Below are 26,782 nucleotides of genomic sequence, written 5' to 3' on the forward strand. Positions count from 1 at the left end.
AAACCTGGAGTTAGTATGTTAGACTAACTGTATTAAATGAAAAAAAGAAATTACTAGTTTAAATTTATAAACTAGAGAATATAAATTTGTCATTACAGATTATGATTGTACATCTGAAATACATAAGAGAAATAAACTGGAAAACAAGAAGCATGTAAACTCTATGGGAACAAAACTTTAGAACACTCCTGAAGGACAAAAGAAGGCATCAACAAATGGAAAGGTATAGCATTTAGGATAGGAAGACTAAACATCAAAAATGTAAATTCTCCAAATTCTCTCTGTAATATGATTCCAACAAAAATACCAAAATCGAGGGACCTCCCTGGTGGTCCAGTGGTAAAGAATCTGCCTTACAATGGAGGGGACGTGGGTTCGATCCCTGGTCAGGGAACTAAGATCCCACATGGCTCGGGGAAACTAAGCCCACGTGCCCTGGAGCCTGCATGCCACAACTAGAGAGAGATAACCTGCATGCCACAACTAAGCCTGCATGCTGCGGCGAAAGATCCCACGCACCACAACAAAAGAAAGATTCCGCATGCCTCAACCAAGATCCCGCGAGCCGCAACTAAGACCTGATGCAGCCAAAAATAAATAATAAAATAAATCTTAAACAAAAAAACCCCCCAAAATCGACAAGGTATTTCTTGCAAATAGACAAGGCGATCATAAACTCATACGGAAAAAAAAAACAAGGCAAGAATATTCAGGAAATTTCTGAAGAATTAGCTCTATCAGATATTAAAACATATTTTTAAACCCAAATAATTAGAGTAATTTGATGCTGATACATAACATGATGTGACAGAACAGAAAATCTACTAATATAAACAAATACAAATCAGTAGGGAGAAGAAAGACAATTAAGTGGTATTGGATAGCTGGGTAGCCAGTTGAAAAAACTTAAGTTGTGACTAACATTCTACACACAAGATGAATAAAACAGTTAAGTGTAGAAAAAATGAAATCATTAAAATATTATAAAAAGAAAATTCGAGATTTATAAGGTAGAAGTGGTAAAGATTTTTCTAATTAAGATACACTGAAACCATAAAAGCAAAGTTTTCCATTAAAAATTTAACTTAACATTTCATCTCATTGGGGACTTCCCTGGTGGCACAGTGGTTAAGAATCCGCCTGCCAATGCAGAGGACATGGGTTCAAGCCCTGGTCTGGGAAGATCCCACATGCTGTAAAGCCAATAAGCCCATGTGCCACAACTACTGAGCCTGTGAGCCACAACTACTGAGACAGAGGTGCCACAACTACTGAGACAGAGGTGCCACAACTACTGAAGCCCGCACACCTAGAGCCCGTGCTCCGCAACAAGAGAAGCCACCATAGTGAGAAGCCTGCGCACCGCAACAAAGAGTAGCTCCTGCTCACCACAACTAGAGAAAGCCTGCATGCAGCAACGAAGACCCAACGCAGCCAGAAATTTAAAAAAAAAATTTTTTAAATTTCATTTCATTTAAAAAAATCTGTATGTTAAAAAATATGACAAACAAGGACTTCCTTGGTGGTCCAGTGGTTAAGACTCCACCCTTCCACTGCAAGGGGCGTGGGTTCAATCCCAGGTCTGGGAGCTAAGATTCCGCATGCTGTGCAGCACGGCCAAAAAAACAAGACAAAGAGAAAATATATTTGCTACTTATCACAGTCAATTTTCTAAAGGATCTTCTATAAAAATCAATAGAAGCCTAATAACCCAATAGAAAAAACGGCCCTTTTGTATTATTTCCTACTTTAAAATGTTTTGGATCGACCATCTTAACTTTCTCAAGAGTGAATAAAATATAAAAATAAAAATAAAGATCACTCTGACTACTGTTTAGATATATCTTCACCAAAACTCTTACATGTGGGGACTGACTTGTGTGGGTGAATGTTTTGTGGAAATTGAGCAAATTGAAGGCAGGTATCTTATTTGGGATTCGATTCTTTTTAATGTAACAGAAGACTGCCTAGTAACAGGTTTTAGAAGTGAAAAAAAATTCTCTCATGTTACAGAAATCCAGGTTTAAGAAGCCTAAGGTTGGTACAGCGCTTCTATTGGTATCATCAGGGACTCGGGCTCCTGTCTTTCTTCTCCCCATCCTAGTACACATCTTCTATTATCAAGTCAATTCATGGTTCCAGTCGGCTGTTGGAGCTTCAGCCATTAAACCCACGTTCTATAAATGTTGAGGGAAAGGAGACAGACACAAAAGAGTACATTCTATATGACTCTAGTTGCATAGAAATCATGAAAAAGACCTGTATAGTAATGAAGTGGTTATATAGTGGTTATCTTTGCATGGAGTTACCAACTGGGAGGGGCCAAAGGGAGGCTTCTGGGGTGCTAGAAAGATTTATATCACTATCTGGGTAGTGTTATACATATGGAGAATTCCTTGATATGTTCATTTATATTTTGACAAGACTATGCACTCCAAACAGATTGAAGAAACTGAAATACTCTAACATATTTAGTGTTCAGTGCCCAGCTCTTGCTCTCATCACTGCTGTCACCCTCCAAAGGCTGAAAAGTAACCAAGACAGGGAATTCCCTGGCAGTCCAATGGTTAGGATTCTCCCAAATTGATTTGATACAATTCTAATCAAAACCCTACCAGAGAGACTTCCCTGGTGGTCCAGTGGTTAAGACTCCACTCTTCCACTGCAGGGGGTATGGGTTCAATCCCTGGTTGGGGAACTAAGATCCTGCATGCCGTGCGGCGCAGCCAAAAATAAATAAATAAATAACCAAGACATACAGTCTGCTGGAACACATAAGGATTTGGTAATGTCTCGCTTTAGGAATAGCGTGGTTCCAACCCTATCTCCATTTTGCATTTAATGTTTTTTATTCTTCTGAAATGGGCATAAAAACAATGACTTTTCCCTTTTCCAAAATCATGAGTCCCTCTATAGGGATTTATGAGGCACTGTATGTCAGGTTCTTAATATGGTTCCTGATATTTAATGAGAGGTAGTTCTTATTATTTTATTATCATTATTATAGTCATCATCATTATTGACAAATGACAGGACAGCATCTCAAATGATCCTTTGGTCAAGAATTCCAAATAAACTGGTCAATATCCTTGTGGATGTGAACATCCTCCTGATATGATACTGTTTCTCAGTTGAGAACTTCCTAAAGAAGCTAAATCCAGTTCTTACTTCTTATAGCTCCGCAAATTTAGAAAACTCAAAGTAGTCATAGAAACAATTTTGGAAATATGTTGTAAGAAGTTTGGTTTTGTTTTCAATATTGTATGATCTTCATTAAGGTGGCCCTATGAGACAATGAATTAGAAAGAATTTCAAAATAACTGATAAAAGTTAGATATACATGCAACTAGAGATTATCGTACTAAGTGAAGTAAGTCAGAAAGAGAAAGACAAATACCATATGATATCACTTATATGTGAAATCTAAAATATGACACAAATGAACCTATCTATGAAACAGAAACAAAATCAGGGACATAGAGAACAGACTGGTGGTCGCCAAGGGGGAGGGGGCTGGGGGAGGGATGGAGCGGGAGGTTGGGGCGAGCAGATGTAAGCTTTTATATCTAGAATGGATAAACAACAAGGTCCTACTGTCTAGCACAGAGAACTATATTCAATATCCTACGATAAACCATAATGAAAAAGAATATGAAAAAGAATGTGCAAAAAAAAAAAAAAAGATATAGGAAACAATATATATAATTTAGTACCATTTATTTATGCTGTCTAATTATAAATGCACTGAATGCTCTCTAAAAGTAACAAAAAACTCTAAGACTAATGACCCTATATCACAAGATACCAACTGAGAATGGCCATACCCTTTTGTTCGTTAACATAAAAAGCCCAGGCTAAGACAAAATAGCTCCCTTTTTTCCCTGGGAATAATGGGGGTGGGTATTTTTCTAGTCCACATCTTCATGGAAAAAAATTGATTTAGTTTATATGTGGAATATATCCATTTTGAAAAATGTATAAACGCAAAATACTTACCCACTTAGCAACTGGACACCCATTAGAGCTTTTTCCTTCTTTCCCCGTGTACACTACTATTTCTATCCTTATTGCGTTTCCTTTTTGACCATACCTGAGTATGAAACACAGTGAAGGGAAAGTAATTGCAATACACTTTTAACATCTTCATGTGCATAAGATATAGATTTACGGAAGTACAAAATTCAAACACTCCTCATAATTATAACTTTGTTAAAAATTTACTTTCGTGTGGCAGATATTTTTATTTGTTATCCAGTTCTGTTTACTTGTCCTTAAGGATCACTCATTTAAAAAATGGCCTGGCTCCAAGACAAGCAAAAGGAATGTGAATGCAGTGTTGACAGAGGTAATTTTAACTATTTCTACCATTATACAATAATATAAAAAATAAGTATGTCCGCATTTAACAAAGATAGCCTTGCTCTGTGAAGGTCTTATTGAGTGCCCAATGGCTCATGTGACTGACTCAGCAGGGACACCAGGACTCTATGCTTTTCCTGGGCCCTAAGAAACATCAAACTCATGCTCCTGAAAGTTTTCCATTCACCTCAAGTTTGTTCCCAGAGATGATTTCTCTGCATTGAGTCAGATCCCCAATAATGAATGATTTTAACAGGGAAGCATATTTCCTCACCTATTCTCCATGATTTCCCTGACAGCAGCAACACTTGGTCCTGCCCCAAGGTGTGTATAATATGGGCCTTTGTCTTTTTGTATAACTCGATCTGTGGAAGGAATAAGATTATTAGACCCAAAACTTTACAGAATTGCATAGGGGCAAGGAAGAGCTATTTTTTTTTTTTTTTCCAATTCAGAACAATGAATCTTGACAAGATTTTGGTAAGCTTTAGTAATTAAAGTCTAGGACAATAGGCCCTGGAATTTAACTTATCCCTTTCTTTCTGCTCCTAATTAATCCACTCTTTCTCTAAGAATCAGAGGAGGAAAAACATATTTTAAGTTGTGGTTCATATTTATTCTCAGATCTCCTGCTTTAAAAAAATTCTATAAAAATTGAGGTACAAAATTAAGCTACCCAACAGCAATACATCTTAAAAGCTTGGCCTCAAAATCCTATTAAAATTGAGCCCGACAATTGCACTGCTAAGATTTTATTCTATTACACATGCGCACAATTATGTATTTATAATACACATGTATACAAGAATATTCCTTGTTACAATTGTACGTAATATTAAAAAAGAGAAACACTCTTAACATCTTTCAATGAGGTAAGAGTTAAATAGTATGTTTTAAAAGGCTTAAATTTTGTAAAACTGGAAACAAAATTAAAATCACTAATAATGTTAATTTATATAGAAAAAATATAACAGCCGTTTTTCTCTAGAAAAAGACATTTGCACCATATTTCTGTACCATTTGAATTTTTGTGTAAATTACAGAGTTCTTAGAAAATGGTATTTTAAAACTTGGCCTCTGAGATTCACGTCTAACTAGAATCACTGGGAAATGCATGTCTACCTACACCAAAAGATCACTACTTACCATTTTAATTGGACATCAAATATACCATAGGATTATTTCTGTGGCTACTTAAGCAAGATACGGTGAATAATTTTTAATTTATTGGTAATCTAGAGCAGTGGTTTTTAATCAGGGGTATTTTTGCCAAAGGGGACATTTGGCAATATTTCGGGTTGTGACAACTGCAAACGCACACCCGTGTGTGTGTGTGTGTGTATCACTAGTGAGTAGAGGCCAGGGATGCCACTAAACAGTCTACAATAGATAAGGTGGTCCCCCTACAACCAAGAATTATCCCACCTAAAATGCCAATAGTGCTAAATTTGAGGAACCTTGATCTAAAGGTTAATTACTCTAATTTTGCTAGAACATAATAACACTTTCACAGAAATCCTTTACCCTCAGATATGATGGGGATCCTTTACTCTCACTTGGGATGATTTCTTTTTTTTTTTTTTTAATTTTCTTTAATTGCATATTTCTATACACTTTTAGAGAGAAGTGGACTTTTTTTAAAATTTTTTTTATTTTTAGCTGTGTTGGGTCTTCGTTTCTGTGTGAGGGCTTTCTCTAGTTGTGGCAAGTGGGGGCCACTCTTCATTGCGGTGCGCGGGCCTTTCACTGTCGCAGCCTCTCTTGTTGCGGAGCACGGGCTCCAGACGCGCAGGCTCAGCAGCTGTGGCTCACGGGCCCAGTTGCTCCGCGGCATGTGGGATCTTCCCAGACCAGGGCTCGAACCCGTGTCCCCTGCATTGGCAGGCAGATTCTCAACCACTGCGCCACCAGGGAAGCCCACTTGGGATGATTTCTGAAGTTACTTTTTTGTTTCTCTTTTTAAGTTTCGATTTCTACACAATGAGCACAATAACCTCAAATGTAACAATTAAAGGAAAACATGTAACTGACAAGTGTATTCAACAGTTCCAGGTCCACTGCAGATACTGAATGAACTTTTTTTTTTTTAAATTAATTAATTAATTAATTTCTTTTGGCTGTGTTGGGTCTTCGTTTCTGTGCGAGGGCTTTCTCTAGTTGCGGCAAGCGGGGTCCACTCTTCATCGCGGTGCGCGGGCCTCTCACTATCGCGGCCTCTCTTGTTGCGGAGCACAGGCTCCAGACGCGCAGGCTCAGTAGTTGTGGCTCACGGGCCTAGTTGCTCCGCAGCATGTGGGATCTTCCCAGACCAGGGCTTGAACCCGTGTCCTCTGCATTGGCAGGCAGATTCTCAACCACTGCGCCACCAGGGAAGCCCCTGAATGAACTTTGAATGCCTGGCTGTCTTGACTCTGACACTGTGATAAGGTAGTATGTATAAGGAAAGGGTCTTGAAACTAGACAATCATCCAATTGAAATTTATGTATGCAGTCAAATTAGACGAGCTCAGGTATATAAATCTTACTGGCATTTTAAATTAAAGACCTTTTTTCCATTTTTAATGATATTCAGAGAAATAGTCTCTTTTTCACTTAAGATTTTTGAAGCAACAGAGGACGGAAGTTACAAATACAGCCGATGGAGCTGGGACTGCCTGTCTTTGAATTCCAGTTGAATCATTTACTAGCTGTGAACTTCTCTGACTCAGTCTCCTCACTTGTAAAATGGGGATAATAAGCATTCCCTTTGGTGGGTTGTTGTGAATATAAGAAGTCAAGGGTGTAGGACAGTTATCAGACTTGCAGTAAAAGATCTGGAATAGGAGCCATTATCATTATTACAATCTTCTGTCCTTGGTCCAAGAATCTCTCATTCTGCCAAATCGACCCCACTCAGACAGCATTGCCACCCCTTCCAGATTGTCAGACCCTCCTCCCTGGGGGCTCTTCATTCTCAGAGGAGCCTATCTTTGGTGCCTGGTATGTGGTAAGCTGTCAAAACTGAGTGTTGAATGATGAGCAGAGAAATGGAAGGATTCATTTCAGAATATCAAATGCACTTTGAAAAATCAAGAACTAAAAGTCATTGCTACACTTCACTATTTTTTCTATTGTGGTTACAAAAATATCAGAATGATATACTTACTTTATCCTTTCAATCAATCCTTTAACCACCCACCCATTCTGGAATATACTAATGAACCATCTGCTTCTTGATTGGGTTAGCAATTACACAGATACTTTTTTTTATAGTTATTTGTTAAGTTGTACACATATTTTATGTTCTCTGTATGCATGTTATACTGCACAATTTAAAAATATATATTTTTAAACAAAAGGCTTAAAGGTTGAAATTCTTTTGAATATAGGAAGAATAAACTGTGATAACGTATTACGGGACTTCATTCTTATGATATGCACAGTAAACAACTTGAGAGACATCTAGCTTGAGAGAAATCAAATTTTCCACTTAAGAAAGTTTCCAAATTACCAGTTGGATTTCCCATTTATCTGAGCAGCATCAATAAAGGTCCCACAGAAAAATGGGTATAGAATTATTTAGCTCATCCTAGCTAGAATATGAATGGGGCAAAAATGTCATATATAAAAGGTAAAACAAACTTGATTCAGTCACAACTTGAGGCCATTAATGCAAGAAAATGAAGAAACTCACTTACCAAGACAGTTGCAGGTAGGCAATTCAGAATCTTTTGTTGTGGACACCAGGGTTTTCGTAGGATTAGTAAAGAAGTTCATTGCATAATCATTAAAACTTTTCTGTGCACTGTCTATTGGGGAAAATTCTGATGCTCCAACACTAGATGAACAGACGTCCTCTTCACTTTTGGTAGAAACCACTGTAATTCCACCTGAACATACTACATTTAGGTTCCTGAGAATTTGTGCTGGGTCCGGTAAAGGGGTCTCATGAGAGATACCAGGCAATGTTGGCAGCCTCTGATGTGTGACTTGGTCTTTAACATCCTGTTGGAACTGTGTTTGGTCATTGCCAGCCATCACATTAGCACACTGGTTAGTTGGAGAGGATGGCTGGAGTAAAGGATGAGCTTTCTGATTGACATTCACTGTTGGCTGTACCTGAGCATATCCATTTTCTGTAAACACCTGTCCGTTGGATTCTGTTTTTAACTGGATTATGGGGAGAGAATCCAAGGGTTCAACCTTCATCTTTTCCTGTGCTAATTCAGGATAATATCGCTCAAATTTTATTTGAGTGAGTGGAGGAAATAATTTTTTGTGTTCTAATGCTGAGCTCCTTTGAGTCAGTGGTTTCCATACTTTGGTTAGGGGAGGGATTTTTCCCAATAGAATAGGAAAGTCATGTGGACCAAATTGACCAAATCTTTGAAATTTAGATGCTATCCAAATGTCATGTAACTTACTATATTCATATGCCAACTGTTCCTGTTTTTTCTGGTCATTTTCTTGACAACTTATGATCACAGGCTTCTTTTTCCGTCTATCTCTTGATGGGGTAGATTTTGTCTTTTTCTGGATTGTGTTCTTTTGCTTTGTTACTGAAGGTCCTTGATTATTTTGTGCACTGGAAGGTGGTTTATGCTCTATTGTGCCCTTCTCCTGGCTATAGTTTTGCTGTACATTATATGCAACAAGGCTTGTTGGTGTACTTTCAACTTTTTTGTCCTCTGGTTTTATACAATTGAATTTAATTATTGATGCAAGTTGTGTTAACTGTGCAGCAACATCTTCTTCTATCTTACTATGAACTGTATCTTGACATGAGGGATCATCCTTTGAGTCCAACTTGATGCTGCTGTCCAGTGACTGGTTACAATACTCCGATTTATTAGTTGTTGTTGTCAACTGATGCAAATTTCTGGAACTGTCAAGAGCAATTCTACCTTGAGCAACATTTTTATTGGTATCGGTTTTAGATGAATTTGAATTTGGTATAAAAACAGATACTGAATTTGTGACTGTTGAGTATTCCTGTGCCTTTGTGGATGCTTGGTCACTAGGTGAGCTGTTGTGTGACTTAGAAATATTTTGTCCATTGAACACCAATGTGTTGCATGAACTTTGCTTTTCCAGAGATGGACAGTGATGAAGGCTTTGCGGCCCCCCTTGTAAATTTGGGTCTTGGAGGTCTTTTCTTACAGAATACAGGATAGCTTTACAGCTATTAAGCAAACTAGCTGTTCTCTGTTCTGTTTCTTCATCCTTCTCTGACTTCGATGGTGAGGAATTTTCTGATGGGGCTTCTGAAAGTTGTGTAAGAGCTTCTATGGCCACTACTTGTTCTAGCGTTAATCTCCTATCTTTCATTAGGGATAGAAGACTTGGTTGAAGCGTTGATCCTTCTTTTAGTTCTCTATTTGTTATAATTTCTAGGGATTTTGGTTGATCACTTTCATTGTGTATACTAGTATGACTATTTAAGTTGCAGTTTGCAGGATCTGGAAAAGACTTACAGTTAAAGCCAGGCTTCTGAATGACCAAAACATTACTTCTCCCCTTGAGATGATCACAGCTCGCACTAGTAGCAATGGCGCTCATGGCATTGTTATGGTTTGCAGTGTCTTTCAGGAATTTATAAGGATTGTTTTCAAATGCCTTGCCAAGTTCTTCAATGTTGATTTTTTTAAAAGACAAATTTGTTTCAGTTGGCAAATAGTGTACATTTTTAATGCCGTTTCTTACAGTTTGTGCAAACAATTTTTGAGGTTCAAGGAGGTCAGTAAGTAGGATTTTTTTCCTGTCATCTTCAGAGCTTTTCAGATTTTCAGCTTCTGTTTTAATTGTATTAAATTCTCCTTTAACATGATCATTTAAGTGTGATTTCTTGTTTTGTGTCCACTTTTCCACTTCAATACCTGTCATACTTTCTTCATTTTTAGTTACATTTTCTAAGGGACATGAATTTAATTCCAATCTTTGTTCTTCCTCATGACCACAACTACTGTATTCCATGGATTCTGACTTGGGGCCATTTACTGGTTTGTTGTCAAAATCTGCCTATAAAATAAACAGAGAAATTACTCTTATAATCTGCTCAAATATCTGAGTAAGAGCTGTAAGAACTTTACAATTTAAAAGCAACTAAATGGGAAGTCCCTGAAAACATTTTATTTTCACTTTTTACATTTTTAGAAGTTATAAAATACCAAAAAGGGGGAAAGAAAAAAAAGAGAGGTGGAAACCATCATATTCCCATGACTGTTAATATTTTGGTATATTCATTTTTTTCCAAAATAAAATTTTAAAATATTTTTACATTGATGCCATTCAATGAACAATACTTATTATTTCAATGCAAACTGTACTGAAGTAGAACACACACACACAAAAAACATATAAATCATAAATATATAGCTTGTTGAATTTTCACAGAATGAACACCTATATACCCAGATCCCAACCAAGAAACTTACATCTAATAAATAATAAGGTCCTACTGTATATCACAGAGAACTATATTCAATATTCTATGATAATCTATAAAGGAAAAGAATATAAAAAAGAATGTGTATATATATGTATAACTGAATCACTTTGCTGTACAGCGGTAATTAATACAACATTGTAAATCAACTATACTTCAATAAAAAAAAACAAAAAATTTTTTTTAATTAAAAAAAAACACATCTAGTCATCACTCCACTGTCAAAGGGTAGCTACTGCTATCACATCTATCATAGATTTCTTTGGCTTATTTCCCAACTTTATACAGCTGACTTCCTTTTACTCAAAATTATATTTCTGAGAGTCATCCACGTTGTAAAGTTTAACTGTAATCCATTCATTCTTACTGCTATACAGTAACTCATTGACTGAATACACTACAATGTATATCTCTATTCTACTGTAAATGGACATTTATTTTTAGTTTTTGGCTGTAACAAAGAACACTGCTATAACATATTACTGTTATATTTTGGTGAACTTGAACTTGTACAACATTGCGTGGAGTGGAAGTGCTCAGTCATTCAGTGTGTGTATATATGCATGTACTTTAGGAGATAGGCCAAATCATTTTCTACAGTGGTTGTCAATACACACTCCCACCAGAAATTATGAGTTTCAATTTTTATTAACAATTAGCTCACATTCTTATTAACAATTAGTATTTTCTGTCTTTACACATCAGCCATTCTGGTGAGTGGGTAGTGACACCCCTATTTAAAAATTTTTGGGGGGGTTTCCCTGGTGGCGCAGTGGTTGAGAATCTGCCTGCCAATGCAGGGTTCACGGGTTCGAGCCCTGGTCTGGGAGGATCCCACATGCCGCGGAGCAACTAGGTCCGTGAGCCACAGCTACTGAGCCTGTGCGTCTGGAGCCTGTGCTCCGCAACAAGAGAGGCCGCGACAGTGAGAGGCCCGCGCACTGCCATGAAGACTGGCCCCCGCTCGCCACAACTAGAGAAAGCCCTCGCACAGAAACGAAGACCCAACACAGCCAAAAATAAATAAATAAATTTATAAAAATTAAAAAAATAAAAAATAATTTCTTGAGATGAAGTTCCCATAAAATAAAATTCATCATTTTACCATTTGAAATTGTGTAATTCTGATTTTATTCACAGTGTTGTGCAACAATCACCTCTAATTCCAGAACATTGTCATCACCCCTAATAGAAACACTGTACCCATTAAGGAATCATTATTCCCCCCTCTAATCCCTATTTTTTTAAACCTTGAAACAGCTCATCCAAAATTATACCACAGGAGGAGACAATAGGGGACATTTTGGTCAGGAGCAAATAGAAAATAACCTCTATAATATTTAACATCACTCTGGATGCTCTAGTCAATGCCTTGAAGACAGTAAAATCTAAATATAAAAAATTAGGAGACTTGCTACTGAATGATGATTATGTAACTGACTCCAAAGAAAAACCAGGAGTATCGACTAAAAAAGAGAATCAGATTTCAGAAGGGCCATATCTAATTCCTTTTTTTTTTTCACTGTGGCTTTTTAAAAAGATTTATTATTTATTTACTTATTTTTATTTTTGGCTGCATCGGGGCTTAGTTGTGGCATGCGGGATCTTCGCCGAGGCATGCAGGATCTTTTGATGCAGCGCTGGGGCTCTTCATTGTGGTGTGCGGGCTTCTCTCTAGCTGTGGCGTGGGGGTTTTCTCTTCTCTAGTTGTGGCGCACAGGCTCCAGAGTGAGTGCACGAGCTCAGTAGTTGCAGCATGCAGGCTTAGTTGCCCTGCAGCATGTGTGATCTTAGTTCCCTCACCAAGGATCGAACCCATGTCCCTGCATTGTAAGGCGCATTACCACTAGACCACTAGGGAAGTCCCCTAATTTCTTAATCAGGGTATAGGTTACATAGGCTATGTTCAGTTTGTCAAAAGTCATCAAAATAGGGGCTTCCCTGGTGGCGCAGTGGTTGAGAATCTGCCTGCCAATGCAGGGGACATGGGTTCGAGCCCTGGTCTGGGAAGATCCCACATGCCGCGGAGCAACTGGGCCCGTGAGCCGCAATTACTGAGCCTGCGCGTCTGGAGCCTGTGCTCAGCAACAAGAGAGGCTGCGATGGTGAGAGGCCCGCGCACGGCGATGAAGAGTGGCCCCCGCTCGCCGCAACTAGAGAAAGCCCTCGCACAGAAACGAAGACCCAACATAACCCCCCCAAAAAATTAAATAAATAAATAAATTAATTAAAAAAAAAAAAAAAGTCATCAAAATATATAATTATCATATACACATTTTTCTATATTACATTTAAATAACAACTTTGTAAAACTAAATGAAATAATAGCTGATTTTTTAAAAAAGAGCAATATTATAATATTTTTAATATTAAAAGGAACAATAAGTTTAACATGCAGGGTAGCTAAACAAATTAACAGACTAAATTTAAAAATATTTTAATAATTTATTATTAAAACGCTGGCATTTATAAGCAGTAGAGAAAGTATTAATTTCTTTCTTTTTTTTAATCTTTTTTTTAAAATTTATTTATTATTCATTTATTTATTTTTGGCTGCGTTGGGTCTTTGTTGCTGCGTGCGGGCTTTCTCTAGTTGCTGCGAGTGGGGGCTACTCTTTGTTGTGGTGCGCAGGCTTCTCATTGCAGTGGCTTCTCTTGTTGCGGAGCATGGGCTCCAGGCACACGGACTTCAGTAGTTGTGGCACGCAGGCTCAGTAGTTGTGGCTCATGGGCTCCAGAGTGCAGGCTCAGTAGTTGTAGCGCACGGGCTTAGCTGCTCCACGGCATGTGGGATCTTCCCGGACCAGGGCTCGAACCCGTGTCCCCTCCAGTGGCAGGCGGATTCTTAACCACTGCGCCACCAGGGAAGTCCCTTAATTTCTTAATAATGATGAGGGAAGTTTGATTCCTATCTCATAATATGCAAAAAAAATTCCAGATACATTAATAATGTAAATATAAAAAGATGTAAGAATAAGAAAATTTAGAAAGTAGGAAAAATCTTCCAAAGCAAGAGCAAAAAGTGATAAGCCATAGAAGAAAAGATAGAATTCTCTGACTACATATGATATTAACAATCTTAAAGGCAAAGACACCATAATATGTTTTTCAAATTGCTGATCACAACCTATGAGTCCCCATACCAATATCATGCTTTGTGACAAGTGTTTTTTAATGGAATATTAAAGAAAAATGTGTACACTACATTTAGTAAAGATAAGTATTATCATATAAATTTTTATGTATGTGTTTGTGCATTGAATCGTGATGTAAAATGTATTTATTTCCTGATATGCATACCTACTTATAAAGGTAGAAGAAATATTGCCAAAAATAAATTGAAAAGTCAAGTGACAGACTGGGAAAATATTCGTAATACATATAAAGAGTTACCATTCTTAATGAAAAAGAGCTCCAACAAATTAAGAAGGAAAATGACTCAATAGATTAGTGAGGAAAGAATAGGCATATGCAATTCACTTAGGTGGAAATCAAAAGGATCAAAAGCTGCTCAACTTTACTAGAAGACAAGCAAATGAAAATAAATGTCATGTTTTTATCCATCCAAATTGCAAAACTAAAAAAGTAGAAATGTGTGTAAACAAATCATAATACAACATAACATTTATAGTAGAGAAAGTATGAAATAAACTCATATAATCATAATGTGAAAAATGTGCAGCCATTACTCTATGCATCAATATTCTTAGTATATCATTAACCAAAATAAGACGCACATGTGACATTATCATCCCTTTTCATTTAAAACACATGAACACTGGGAATTCCCTGGCAGTGCAGTGGTTAGGACTCAGCACTTTCACTCCTGTGGCCGGGGTTTGATACCTGCTCTGGGAACTAACAACCCACAAGCCTTGCAGCACAGCCAAACACACACACACACACACACACACACACACACACAAATTGGTCTAGCACAGAAAAAAAGGGGGTAGTATAAACCTAAAATGTTAATAATAGTTACCACTGTGAAATAGAATTAAAGTAAAGGGGAATTTTATTTTTTTTTACTTGAAGCTTTTAATTTTATAGGTATGCATATCTAAACACACTGGACTATACATTCCCCTACAGAGACGATCTTGAGGTCCTTTTAAAATTTATGTACTAAAAGCATAAGACAGTCTCATTAATTAATGAGCTTAATTTAAAAGCAACTGACCAACACAGAAAACAAACTTATGGTTACCAAACGGGAAAGGGGGGGAGGGAAAAATTAGGAGTTCAGGATTAACGGATACACATTACTATATATAAAATAGATAAACAACAAGGACCTACTGTATAGCACAGGGAACTATATTCAATATCTTGTAATAACCTATAATGGAAAAGAATCTGAAAAGGAATATGTATATAAATATGTATAACTGAATCACTTTGCTGGACACCTGTAACTAACACAAATTGTAAATCAGCTAAACTTCAATTTTTTAAAATGTGCTTCCAACCTAAATGTCCATTGCCAGATGAATGAATAAAGAAGATGTGGCACTTATATACAATTGAATACCACTCAGCCATGAAAAGGAACGAAAGTGAGTTATTTGTAATGAGGTGGATGGACCTAGAGTCTGTCATACAGAGTGAAGTAAGTCAGAAAAAGAAAGAAAAATACTGTATGCCAAAGCACATATATGGAATCTAAAAAAAACGGTACTGATGAACCTAGTGGCAGGGCAGGAATTAAGACACAGACGTAGAGAATGGACTTGAGGACATGAGCAGAAGGGGAAGCTGGGACGAAGTAAGGGAATATAGCATTGACACATATACACTACCAAATGTAAAGTGGATGGCTATTGGGAAGCTGCTGCATAGCACAGGGAGATTGGCTGGATGCTTTGTGATCACCTAGAGGGGTGGGATAGGGAGGGTGGGAGGGAGGCTCAAGAGGGAGGGGATATGGGGATATATGTATACATATAGCTGATTCACTTTGTTGTACAGCAGAAACTAGCTCAACATTGTAAAGCAATTATACTCCAATAAAGATATAAAATATATATATATAAAATAAAATAAGATAAAAATAAAAATGTGCTTCCAAGAATTCTGATAGTGCTAAAGGTCTTTACTTTATGGTACCTTCTAGTTTCCAGACCACCCTACCTATTCACAGTTCATTTTGCATCTTCTGATTTTCTTGTTTTCCTACTCAATCTAGATCCCTTGGACTGCTGTTTCAATAGTTTTATTCTTTGATCTCCTGCATTTTTCAAAGACAAAGCAGGTAATAGAACATACTTGGTATACATATTAGAAAAAAAATTGACTTTTATTATTAAGTTATATCTCATGTAGTTTTTAAAAAACACTGGGTATCACAAGTTTATAAATACATGAAAACATGTCCTACACTCTGCTAACTATAAAACTAAACTTTAAGAAAATATGGAATTCCCTGGCAGTCCAGTGGATAGGACTCGGCGCTTTCACTGCCAGGGCCCCAGGTTTAGGTAACTAAGATGCCTCAAGCTGTGCAGCACGGTCAAAAAACAAAAAAAAAAAAAATAGATACATCCAAATAATGTACTCACCACAACGTGGGTATAGAGGGAACACACCTCAAAATAATAAAGGCCATTATGATAAGCCATAAGCCCACAGCTAACATCATACTCAATGGTGAAAAGCTGAAAGCATTTCCTGTAAGATCAGGAACAAGACAAGGATGCCCCTCTTGCTACTTTTATTCAACATAGTATTGGAAGTCCTAGTCATAGCAATAAGACAAGAAGAAGAAATAAAAGCAATCCAAATTGGAAAAGAAGTAGTAAAACTGTCACTGCTTGCAGATGACATGATACCATACATAGAAAATTCTAAAAAATTACCAGAAACTATAAGAGCTCATCAATGAACTTGGTAAAGTTGCAGGACAGAAAATTAATATACAGAAATCTCTTGCATATCTATACACTAACAACAAACCATCAGAAAGAGAAATTAAGGAAACAATACCATCAAAAAGAATAAAATACCTAGGAATAACTCTAACTAATAACTCTAACTAAAAGACCTGTACTCAGAAAACTATAAGACATTAATGAAAGAAATTGAAGCTGACACAAACAGAGGGAAAGATATACCACGTTCACGGATTGGAAGAATTAATATTTTTTAAATGACCATACTGGGGCTTCCCTGGTGGCGCAGTGGTTGAGAATCTGCCTGCCAATGCAGGGAACACGGGTTCAACCCCTGGTCTGGGAAGATCCCACATGCCGCGGAGCAACTAGGCCCGTGAGCCACAACTACTGAGCCTGCGCGTCTGGAGCCTGTGCTCCGCAACAAGAGAGGCCGCGACAGTGAGAGGCCCGCGCATCGCGATGAAGAGTGGCCCCCGCTTGCCGCAACTGGAGAAAGCCCTCGCGCAGAAACGAAGACCCAACACAGACAAAAATAAATAAATAAAAATAATTAAATGACCATACTATCCAAGGCAATCTACAGATTCAATGCAATCCCTATCAAAATACCAAATCAAAATTACCAAATAATTTTTTGTATGAAAACACAAAGGACCCTGAATAGCCCAAACAATCTTGAGAACAAAGAACAGAACTAGACGTATCATACTGCCTAACTTTAGACTATACTATATAGCTACAGTAATCAAAAGAGTATAGTACTGGCACAAAAATAGATCCACAGATCAATGGAACAGAATAGAGAGTCCAGAAATAAACCCATGTACTTATGGTCAATCTACAACAAAGAAGGCAGGAATATACAATGGGGAAAAGATAGTCTCTTCAATAGGTGGTGCTTGGGAAAGCTGGACAGCTACATGTAAAAGAATGAAATTAGAAATTTTCTGACACCACATATAAAAATGAACACAAAGTGGATTAAAGAACAAAATGTAAGACCTGAAACCATAAAACTCCTAGAAGAAAACATAGGCAGACACCCTTTGAAATAAGTCACAGCATTATTTTTTGGATCTGTCTCCTAAAACAAAACAAACAAAAGTAAAAATAAACAAATGGAATCTAATTAAATTTAAAAGCTTTGCACAGCAAATGAAACCATCAACAGAATGAAAAGACAACCTACTAAATGGGAGAAAATATTTGCAAATGACATGACCAATAAAGGGTTAGTATTCAAAATACATAAACAGCTCATACAACTCAATATAAAAAAAAAGCAGGCAATTAAAAAATGCTGAGAAGATTTGAACGGACATTTTTCTGAAGATGTATGATGGCTAAAAGGCACATGAAAAGATGTTCAACATCACTAATCTTCAGAGAAATGCAAATCAAAACCACAACAAGATATCACCTCACATCAGAATGGCTATCATCAAGATGACCACATGTAACAAATGTTGGTGAGGATGTGGAGAAAAGGGAACCCTCGTACACTGTTGATAGGAATATAAATTGGTGCAGCCACTGTGGAAAACAGTATGGAGGTTCCTCAACAAACTAAAAATAGAACTACCATATGATTCAGTGATTCCACTCCTAGGTATATCTAAAGAAAATGAAAACACTAATTCAAAAAGATACATGTACCCAAATGTTCACAGCAGGATTATTTAAATAGCCAAGATATGGAGGCAAACTAAGTGTTCATCAACAGATGAATGGATAAAGAAGATGTGGTATATTATATACGATGGAATACTACTCAACCATAAAAAGGAATGAAATTTTGCCATTTGCAACAACATGGATGGACTTGGAGAATATTATTCTTAGTGAAATAAGTCAGACAGAGAAAGACAAATACTGTATGATATCACTTACATGTGATATCTGAAAAATAAAACAAATGAATGAATATAACAAAACAGAAACAGAATCCCAGATGTAGAGAATAAACCAGTGGTTATCAGTGGGGAGAGGAAAGGGGGAAGGGTCAAGATAGGGGTAGGGAATTAAGACGTATCAACTACTATGTATAAAATAAATATGTTATAAGGATCTAGTGTACAGCACAGGGAATGGAACCAATATTTTATAATAACTTTAAATGGAGTATATAATCTATATAAAAATTTTGAATCACTATGTTGTATACCTGAAACCATAACATACAATTATATAATATTTTATATATAACTATAATATATAATATTTTAAATAAACTATACCTCAATTTTTAAAAATACATAAAATCAACTTATTTAAATAGATACATCTAAATAAAGTATACATACATCTAAACAAACTATACATAGGTTTGTTTTTAAATAAAAGTGTTGAAAAGAAACTAACCTATGTGCTATTACTGGTTAATCTTGAACACTAAGATGGGGAAGAGAGCAATCCTTAGGAATTGTGTGAGCCAGGAGACGCTACTTAGCCTAAACTATAATTTCTTCCTTCTAAGAGATCATATATGATTGTGATGGGAATTAGATGAGATAATGACTCAAGAGCACAGTGATGATGAGCTATCACTGAGAGAGCACAATTTCATTACAATAGTTATAATTCAAAAAAAGTTAGCTGTATTCTAATATATTCCTTACTTGCAATAACTCACTTAATCTTCATACAACCCTGATGAAGACACTGTGAAAAGGTGCTCAACATTAAAAGAAATGCAAATTAAAATGACACAGATAACATTTTTCATTTATCAGAATAACAATGAAAAAGTTTGACCACCTAGACCCTTGGGCAAGCTGTAGGGAGATAAACTTTCATATAATGTTGGTGGAAGTACAAAATGGTGCAACCCCTGCGCAATTGCTCCTAGGGCAATTTGGCAATAATTAATTATCAAAATTAAGTGCAACTTTAATACAGCAGTCTGAAATTTACCTTAGTTATACCTGCATATAATTACTTTTTAACAGCTTTGTATATTTTAACAAATAGCTGAAAATATCCCAGTGTCCATCTGTAGCAGACTAATTCAATTGTGATACAGCTATATAATGCCTTGCAACTATAAAAAAGGATGATAGGGACTTCCCTGGTGGCGCAGTGGTTAAGAATCCGCCTGCCAATGCAGGGGACAGGGGTTCCAGCCCTGGTCTGGGAAGATCCCACATGCCGCGGAGCAACTAAGCCTGTGGGCCACAACTACTGAGCCTGTGCTCTACAGCCCACGAACCACAACTACTGAGCCCGTGTGCCACAACTACTGAAGCCCGCACACCTAGAGCCCGTGCTCCGCAACAAGAGAAGCACCCACAGTGAGAAGCCCCCGCACCGCAACGAAGAGTAGCCCTTGCTCACCGCAACTGGAGAAAGCCTGCACACAGCAACAAAGACCCAAAAAAACCAGCCAAAAATAAAAATTAATTAATTAATTTAAAAAAATATATAGGACTTGTATATGAAATATTTCTTTTTGTATGAAAAGAAATAATATACACATTCATATTTGCATAAAGAAACCCTGGAAGAATACAGCTCTTCCTCAGCGCTGCCTTCGGAGGTGGCAGCCGTCTCCAACTCGGCATCATGGCTGCCCTCAGACCCCCCGTGAAGCCCAAGATCATCAAAAAGAGGACCAAGAAATTCATCCGGCACCAGTCAGACCAATATGTCAAAATTAAGCAGAACTGGTGGAAACCCAGAGGCATTGACAACAGGGTGCGCAGGAGATTCAAGGGCCAGATCTTGATGCCCAACATCAGTAACGGGAGCAACAAGAAAACAAAGCACATGCTGCCCAGCAGCTTCCGGAAGTTCCTGGTCCACCTGGTCAAGGAGCTTGAAGTGAGGCTGATGTGCAACAAAGCTTACTATGCTGAGATTGCTCACAACCTCTCCTCCAAGAACCAAAAAGCCATTGTGGAAAGAGCAGCCCAGCTGGCCATCAGAATCACCAATCCCAATGCCAGGCTGCTCAGCAAAGAAAATGAATAGACAGCTCATGTGCACATTTTGTTTGTGTTAATAAAACCATAAAACTCGGCCAAAAAAAAAGAAACTATGGAAGAATACAAAAGAAACTAATGCTGAATAGGAAGAGTTTAGAAGCAATACCTAACAGTGAGAAAACAGCAAGGGGGCCTGGGAACTATTTAGACCCAGATCTGATTAAATACTGTTTTGACTTTTTAATGTGTTTCCTTTAAAATTAAACCAAAATTGACAAAGCACTCTATGGAAAGATTTCTAGAGTACAGTTAAGTGAAAAAACCTAAATGCAGAATAGTTTATGTAGTATCAAATTACAAACAAATTAGAGCAAAAGGAAGAGTGCAGAGTACATATGTATTTGCTAATATTTGTTTAAGATATTTCAGGAAGGGTACATACAACTGTCAACATTTGTGTTATAGAAACTGTACTCAGTGGTATTCTGTTAAATGTTTAACAATCAACTTGGGAAGTGGTGGGGAGGAAGCCCTGTTTTGTAGGGTTGGCCAATTTTTGTGGTGTAAATACACCCACCACGGTAGATTGTAAACTATCAGTGTGCCCACCTGAGCAAGAGTTGGGAAGAAATGCACACATTTAGTGAGCTGGAAGGAGCTGTCTCCATGACACCACTGAGAGCACTAATCCAAAATACTACTCGAAACAGGCCCCAGTGGCTACATTTTTTTAATGAAGATTTTATTGACATTTAATCTGCTTAGGTATAGTGTATTTCCTGAATATCCATCTTGAATCTCAAATTATTATTGTTAACATCTATCTCTAAAGAGAAGCCAACTCTCTGAAGGAAGTGAAGTGTTTCAAGAATATTGGAATGGTGGCTGTTTTATCCCTGCGAGTTTCATGTACACTCTGGGGACACCAAACTCATGCCACCTACCCACCTGTGTTTGTGTCTCTTCTCCTCCTCCTCCAACCCCCTCCCCCTCCGGTCGCACTGCTGTCCTCTGCTACTCCAAAAGGGCCCAAGGGTACAGTTTACAAGACAGTAAGTGATTAAAAGTCCCCTAGTTGTCTGTCTTCCACTCTATACCCATTTCAAGATTATAGGTTGTTTGCACTCTGAACTAACAGGAATGTTGAACTCCTTAGATCAGATCTGGGTCCAATAGTTCCCAGGCCCCCTCCATTTTGTCATTTTTCCACATTCCTATCATCAGGATACTCTTACACCCACTCTTGAAGGAGCTCAAATGACACTGAGCAAAGGGGTATTTTATTCTGAAATGACCCTGCCCTATGGACCAGATCTGACTGTAGCTCCTCCCAGCACACACTCACATTCCTTACATGCTGCATGTCCTGTATCAAGAAACAGGTGCCCAGGGGGCTTCCCTAGTGGCGCAGTGGTTAAGAATCCGCCTGCCAATGCAGGGGACATGGGTTCAAGCCCTGGCCGGGAAGATCCTACATGCCACGGAGCAACTGAGCCCGTGCGCCACAACTACTGAGGCCCTCGCGCCTAGAGCCCGTGCTCCACAACGAGAGAAGCCACTGCAATGAGAAGCCCACGCACCGCAATAAAGGCCCAATACAGCCAAAAATAAAACAAACAAATTAATTAATTAATTAATTAAAAAAAAAAAGAAACAGGTACCCAGATCACATGAAAAAATAAAGACTTTCGAAGCATGTTCAGAGACGTGGTCCTACAAGACTATGACCTTTACTACACAGGTAGATCAGTGTGTTTCTCAACTTTCTTTTCATTGTTTTTCATCCCTTACTGCAGGAGTCTTAGTTTTTTTTTATTTTTTGGCCGCCCAGTGGGCATGTGGGATCTTAGTTCCCCAACCAGGGATCTAACACGCCCCCCACCCCACCCCACCCCTGCCCTGCAGTGGAAGCGCTGAGTCTTATAATCACTGGACCGCCAGGGAAGTCCCTGCAGGAGTCTTTTAAGACATTTTTTTCCCTAATAGCCCTCCCCGTGAGATCTTAATACCACACATATTGTGGGTATCTGTTTACGTACTGTGGCCCCCTTGTAATAGCTAAGATTTTTTCACCCCGCCCCACTACCAATATAAACCCCCTCAGAGTAAAAAACAATTTTAAAAACATGTATAACAGGAGGAGCAGCCCACAGCGCATTTATTCCTAATCAGAAGTGACACCTTCAAAATCTACGTTCTCAACCTGAAAATTGAGAGCTTGGAGAAAATTTTGAGGGAGAACCGCTGGGGCCTCCATTAATTTTGACTTTAAGATGACACAATCATGCCTGATACTGTATTTTCCCTCCCACATTCCCTAAAAAGAAGCATGGAGGTCAGCCCTGCTCTGCAACCTACCACCATACAATGCTCACCACAACGCTTGATAACAAAACCAAATTTAAGTCAAAAGTAAAGATGAACCAGCTACTCATCAAAGATCCGCCTAAGGAGAGTCTAAAATAAACATTTAACACACATACACCAAAAATATCCTCCTTCAAAGGGGACCTGCAAAAAGCTACCTTATTTTCCTATAGCAGTGAAATTACCTACTCCAGAATCCCAGCCATTAAGCTCTCTTTTTCCTTTTTTTAGGCATAAAAAGGGAATACCTGCCCGACCAAGTTTTGTAGCCCTAACATTCTCTGAGCTTTGCCTCTAATATCTGTTTCTCCAGGTTGCCTAGAGCCAGCCAGTGAGGGGTTCAAAGGCCACAGAAAGGCAGGGCTGGGTCAGCCAGGAGAGGGGGAGTCTAAGGAACTAGGTCAGCACGCGTCCCCACCTGCCCTACCTCATTGCCATACCGCCTTACGGCTTTTCCAAGCTTCTGCCGAATAGGAGCCATGGCAGAAACTTCAGATGTTTCTCAATTCTCTCAGTCAGATCCAGACACCAGATCCAGACAGCTTTTCTAATGTTTTTATTCTTATCCCCAAACAAAAACTCCACCCTCATTTGGCCACAGGGTCTTAGTATCCAAAGTAATTCCTTTAAACTTGGGGGTGGGGCAAAGGAGGAGAGTTACTAAAGGGAGGGACAACTTCTATTTAATCAAAAACCAACTTAATTGCAGATTAGTTCCAAATGTATACAAAACTGACCTAAGAGCTAAACCTCTCTAGTCACAGATGACCTTGTCCTAGACCTCTTCCTCTGGAGCTAAGAGCCAGTATAATTTATTCCCAGTCAAAAAGATAAAAACCCACTCTCTGGGCTCAGACCTAGTTTGTGGTGACAATGCTAAAAGCACTAAGGTCAGGATTGTTGGTAAATACGGGCCCATTATGCTGCCTCCCTCAGGAAGATGGTGAAGAAAACTGAAATCAGCCAGCACGCCAAGCACACTTGCTTCTCTGGTGGCAAAACCAAAATGAAGAGATGAGCTTTGGGGATATGGTGCCGTGGTTCCTGAAAAGCTTGCAGGTGATGCCTAGATCTACAGTACTGCTCTTACCATCGCTATAAAATCTGACTGAAGGAACTGTAAGACCAGTGGAAGGTCCACCATCTGTAACATTGCTAGCCTACAATAAATGGGTTAATTCATGTAACAACAAAAGACAAAAAGCCTGTCAGACCCCAAATCTGCCTCAAGCTATCATCCCGTCAAATTCCCTCCTGATTCAAATATCTTAAGTAGTTATCCCCCAAGGTTATAACTCATTTATAGAGTTCTCAACTGCCAAATCCAATCATTCCTTAAATATTATAGACCTAACCTGCTCTTTTGTGGATCCCCAAGGAGATTCTCAACTGAAACTATAATCTAGGTCTCCCCTGGAGCCTCACTCCCGCGTGTCTGTCCCTTGGTTGTGGGTGTGTCCCCCTGAGCCCAATCCTTAGAGGATTCTAAGTCAAAACCCACTGTCTTTTTGTTCTTCACACTTTTCATGAACAATCCTATCCATGCTTAAAGTTAATAACCAACTCTCATGTTCAGTGTATTTTTTTTTTTTTTTTTTGGCCACACCTCACGGCATGTGGGATCACAGTTCCCTGACCAGGGATCAAACTCACGCCCCCTGCATTGAAAGTGCGGAGTTTTAACCACTGGACCTCCAGGGAAGTCCCCAGTTATTATTCTTTACACTTTTTATGTACCTTAACTGTTTCATACATTTTTCATAATGTGAGCTTTACTGGAATCAAACTGGTGACTCTCCCACTGCTTACCAACCACATGGCATAAAGCGAGTCCTTGCTCTTCGAGCCTCAGTTTCCTTAAGATAAATCAAGACTATGGGATTAACTTATACACACTACTATACATAAAATAGATAACCAACAAGGACCTACTATATAGCACACGGAATTATACTCAATATTTTTTAATAACCTATAAGGCAAAAGAATCTGAAAAAGAATATGTGTGTGTGTTATATATATATTCATATATATATATATATATATATATATATATACCTGAATTGCTGTGCTATATACCTAAAAGTAACACGATATTATAAATCAACTATACTTCAATTTAAAAATAATAATAATAATAATTTCTCAGGATTTAAAAAAATTATTTAAAAAAAGATAAATCCCTACTGTATAGCACAGGGAGCTATATTCAATACCTTGTGATAAACTGTAATGGAAAAGAATATGAAAACGAATGTATATATATGTATAACTGAGTCACTCTGCTGTACACAGTAATTAACACAACATTGTAATTCAACTCTACTTCAATAAAAAATAAATTTAAAAAAGATAAATCAAGACTAGTAATAGCACTTACTGAAAAGGTTTATTGTGGGGATTAAATCAAACAACTTATTTATACACATTTATAAGTGTTGGATCTTATGTGTAGAAACGAACTATTTAAGGGAAAAATACATATTAGGTAGTTCTTTTTCTACATGTCCTTCAATATACGGCAAAAACTCAGTAATTCCAGTCTCAAATCCACAATTAAGAAAAGAATATTTATTAATAGCTATTACTTATGTATTGAGCATGTACTGCTTGCCAGTCATCATTATAAGTACTTTATATGAATTATCTCATTTACTTTTCCTACTGAGATAAATGTATTTACAGGAATTCCCTGGCGGTACAGTGCTCAGGACTCACTGTGCTCTCACTGCCAGGGGCCAGGTTCAATTCCTGGCTAGGGAACTGAGATCCCACAAGCTGTGTGGCGCAGCCAAAAAAAAAAACAGTATTCACTTCTCCAGTCTTCTAACAAGGAAGGTTCTGATAAGGTTAAGTCACTAGCCAAAGTCAGATCAATGCTCTGAGCCAAAATTCAAACCAAATGTCTCTTTAGAGAGGTCCTAGTGTTAGTCACAAGGTCCTAGTGTTTAACCAAATGCACTGTCCTAAAAATAATCGTGTCAGCAGCAAGCAAGTATTAACATTTAAAACAAATCCCTTTACTTACTAATATTTACTAATGCTTACTGAACTAAGATTGCCATAGATGCTTAGAACTAAAAAGAACAACACGGTTCCTATGGAAGTTTCCTTTGTTAGATTGTGGGAATTATCCTTCTGAACTGACTGGCCTACTTTTTTTTTTTTTTCTTCACATCTTTATTGGAGTATAATTGCTTTACAATGTTGTCTTAGTTTCTGCTGTATAACAAAGTGAATCAGCTATATGTATACATATATCCCCATATGCCCTCCCTCTTGAGCCTCCCTCCCACCCTCCCTATCCCATCCCTCTAGGTCCTCACAAAGCATCGAGTTGATCTCCTTGTGCTATGCAGCAGTTTCCCACTAGCCACCCATTTTACATTTGGTAGTGTATATATGTCAATGCTACTCTCACTTCATCCCAGCTCCCCCTTCCCTCCCTGTGCCCTCAATTCTGTTCTCTACATCGGTGTCTTTATTCCTGCCCTGCCACTAGGTTAATCAATACCAATTTTTAAACTTCCATATATATTCATTAGCATACAGTATCTGTTTTTCTCTTAGGCCTACTTTTATTCATCTGTTTGTGAGTTGTAGCAGTACAGCATTGTTATTCAAAATATCATAACTTAATCTCCAAATTCAGTATATGCACACTGGGTCCACGCAAAGTTATTACGGAAAGGAGTAAAATTGGAACACAATTTAGAATCTAGTTCTTAAGGAAGCAGTCGGAGGTCACTGTCTATTTCCTCCTGCAAATGTTCCTTGGCTTATATCCCTCTTTACTTCTGGATAACCCTGAGATG

At 38.0% G+C, this 26,782-nt stretch overlaps 2 protein-coding genes across 8 annotated transcripts in view; one reads left to right on the top strand and one right to left on the bottom strand.

Moving 5' to 3' along the window:
* The window catches only part of TET1 (tet methylcytosine dioxygenase 1), a 144,740-nt gene that overhangs the window by 34,572 nt on the left and 83,386 nt on the right, over window positions 1-26,782 (bottom strand). For all 7 annotated transcript variants that reach the window (XM_059900045.1, XM_059900048.1, XM_059900049.1 and 4 more), the window contains 3 exons: window positions 8,037-10,356; window positions 4,634-4,724; window positions 3,997-4,090 (listed from right to left, as the gene is read on the bottom strand). In XM_059900045.1, the coding sequence (XP_059756028.1) occupies window positions 3,997-4,090; window positions 4,634-4,724; window positions 8,037-10,356 (2,505 nt within the window). The remainder of the gene's footprint in view (window positions 1-3,996; window positions 4,091-4,633; window positions 4,725-8,036; window positions 10,357-26,782) is intronic.
* Window positions 20,206-20,646, top strand: LOC132350564 (large ribosomal subunit protein eL32-like). The gene has a single exon (XM_059899812.1). It carries the CDS (start codon window positions 20,239-20,241, stop codon window positions 20,644-20,646), a length of 408 nt encoding a protein of 135 aa, XP_059755795.1. The 5' UTR covers window positions 20,206-20,238.

This window comes from Balaenoptera ricei, chromosome 16, assembly GCF_028023285.1.
Source record: "Balaenoptera ricei isolate mBalRic1 chromosome 16, mBalRic1.hap2, whole genome shotgun sequence".
Lineage (NCBI taxonomy): Eukaryota > Metazoa > Chordata > Mammalia > Artiodactyla > Balaenopteridae > Balaenoptera > Balaenoptera ricei.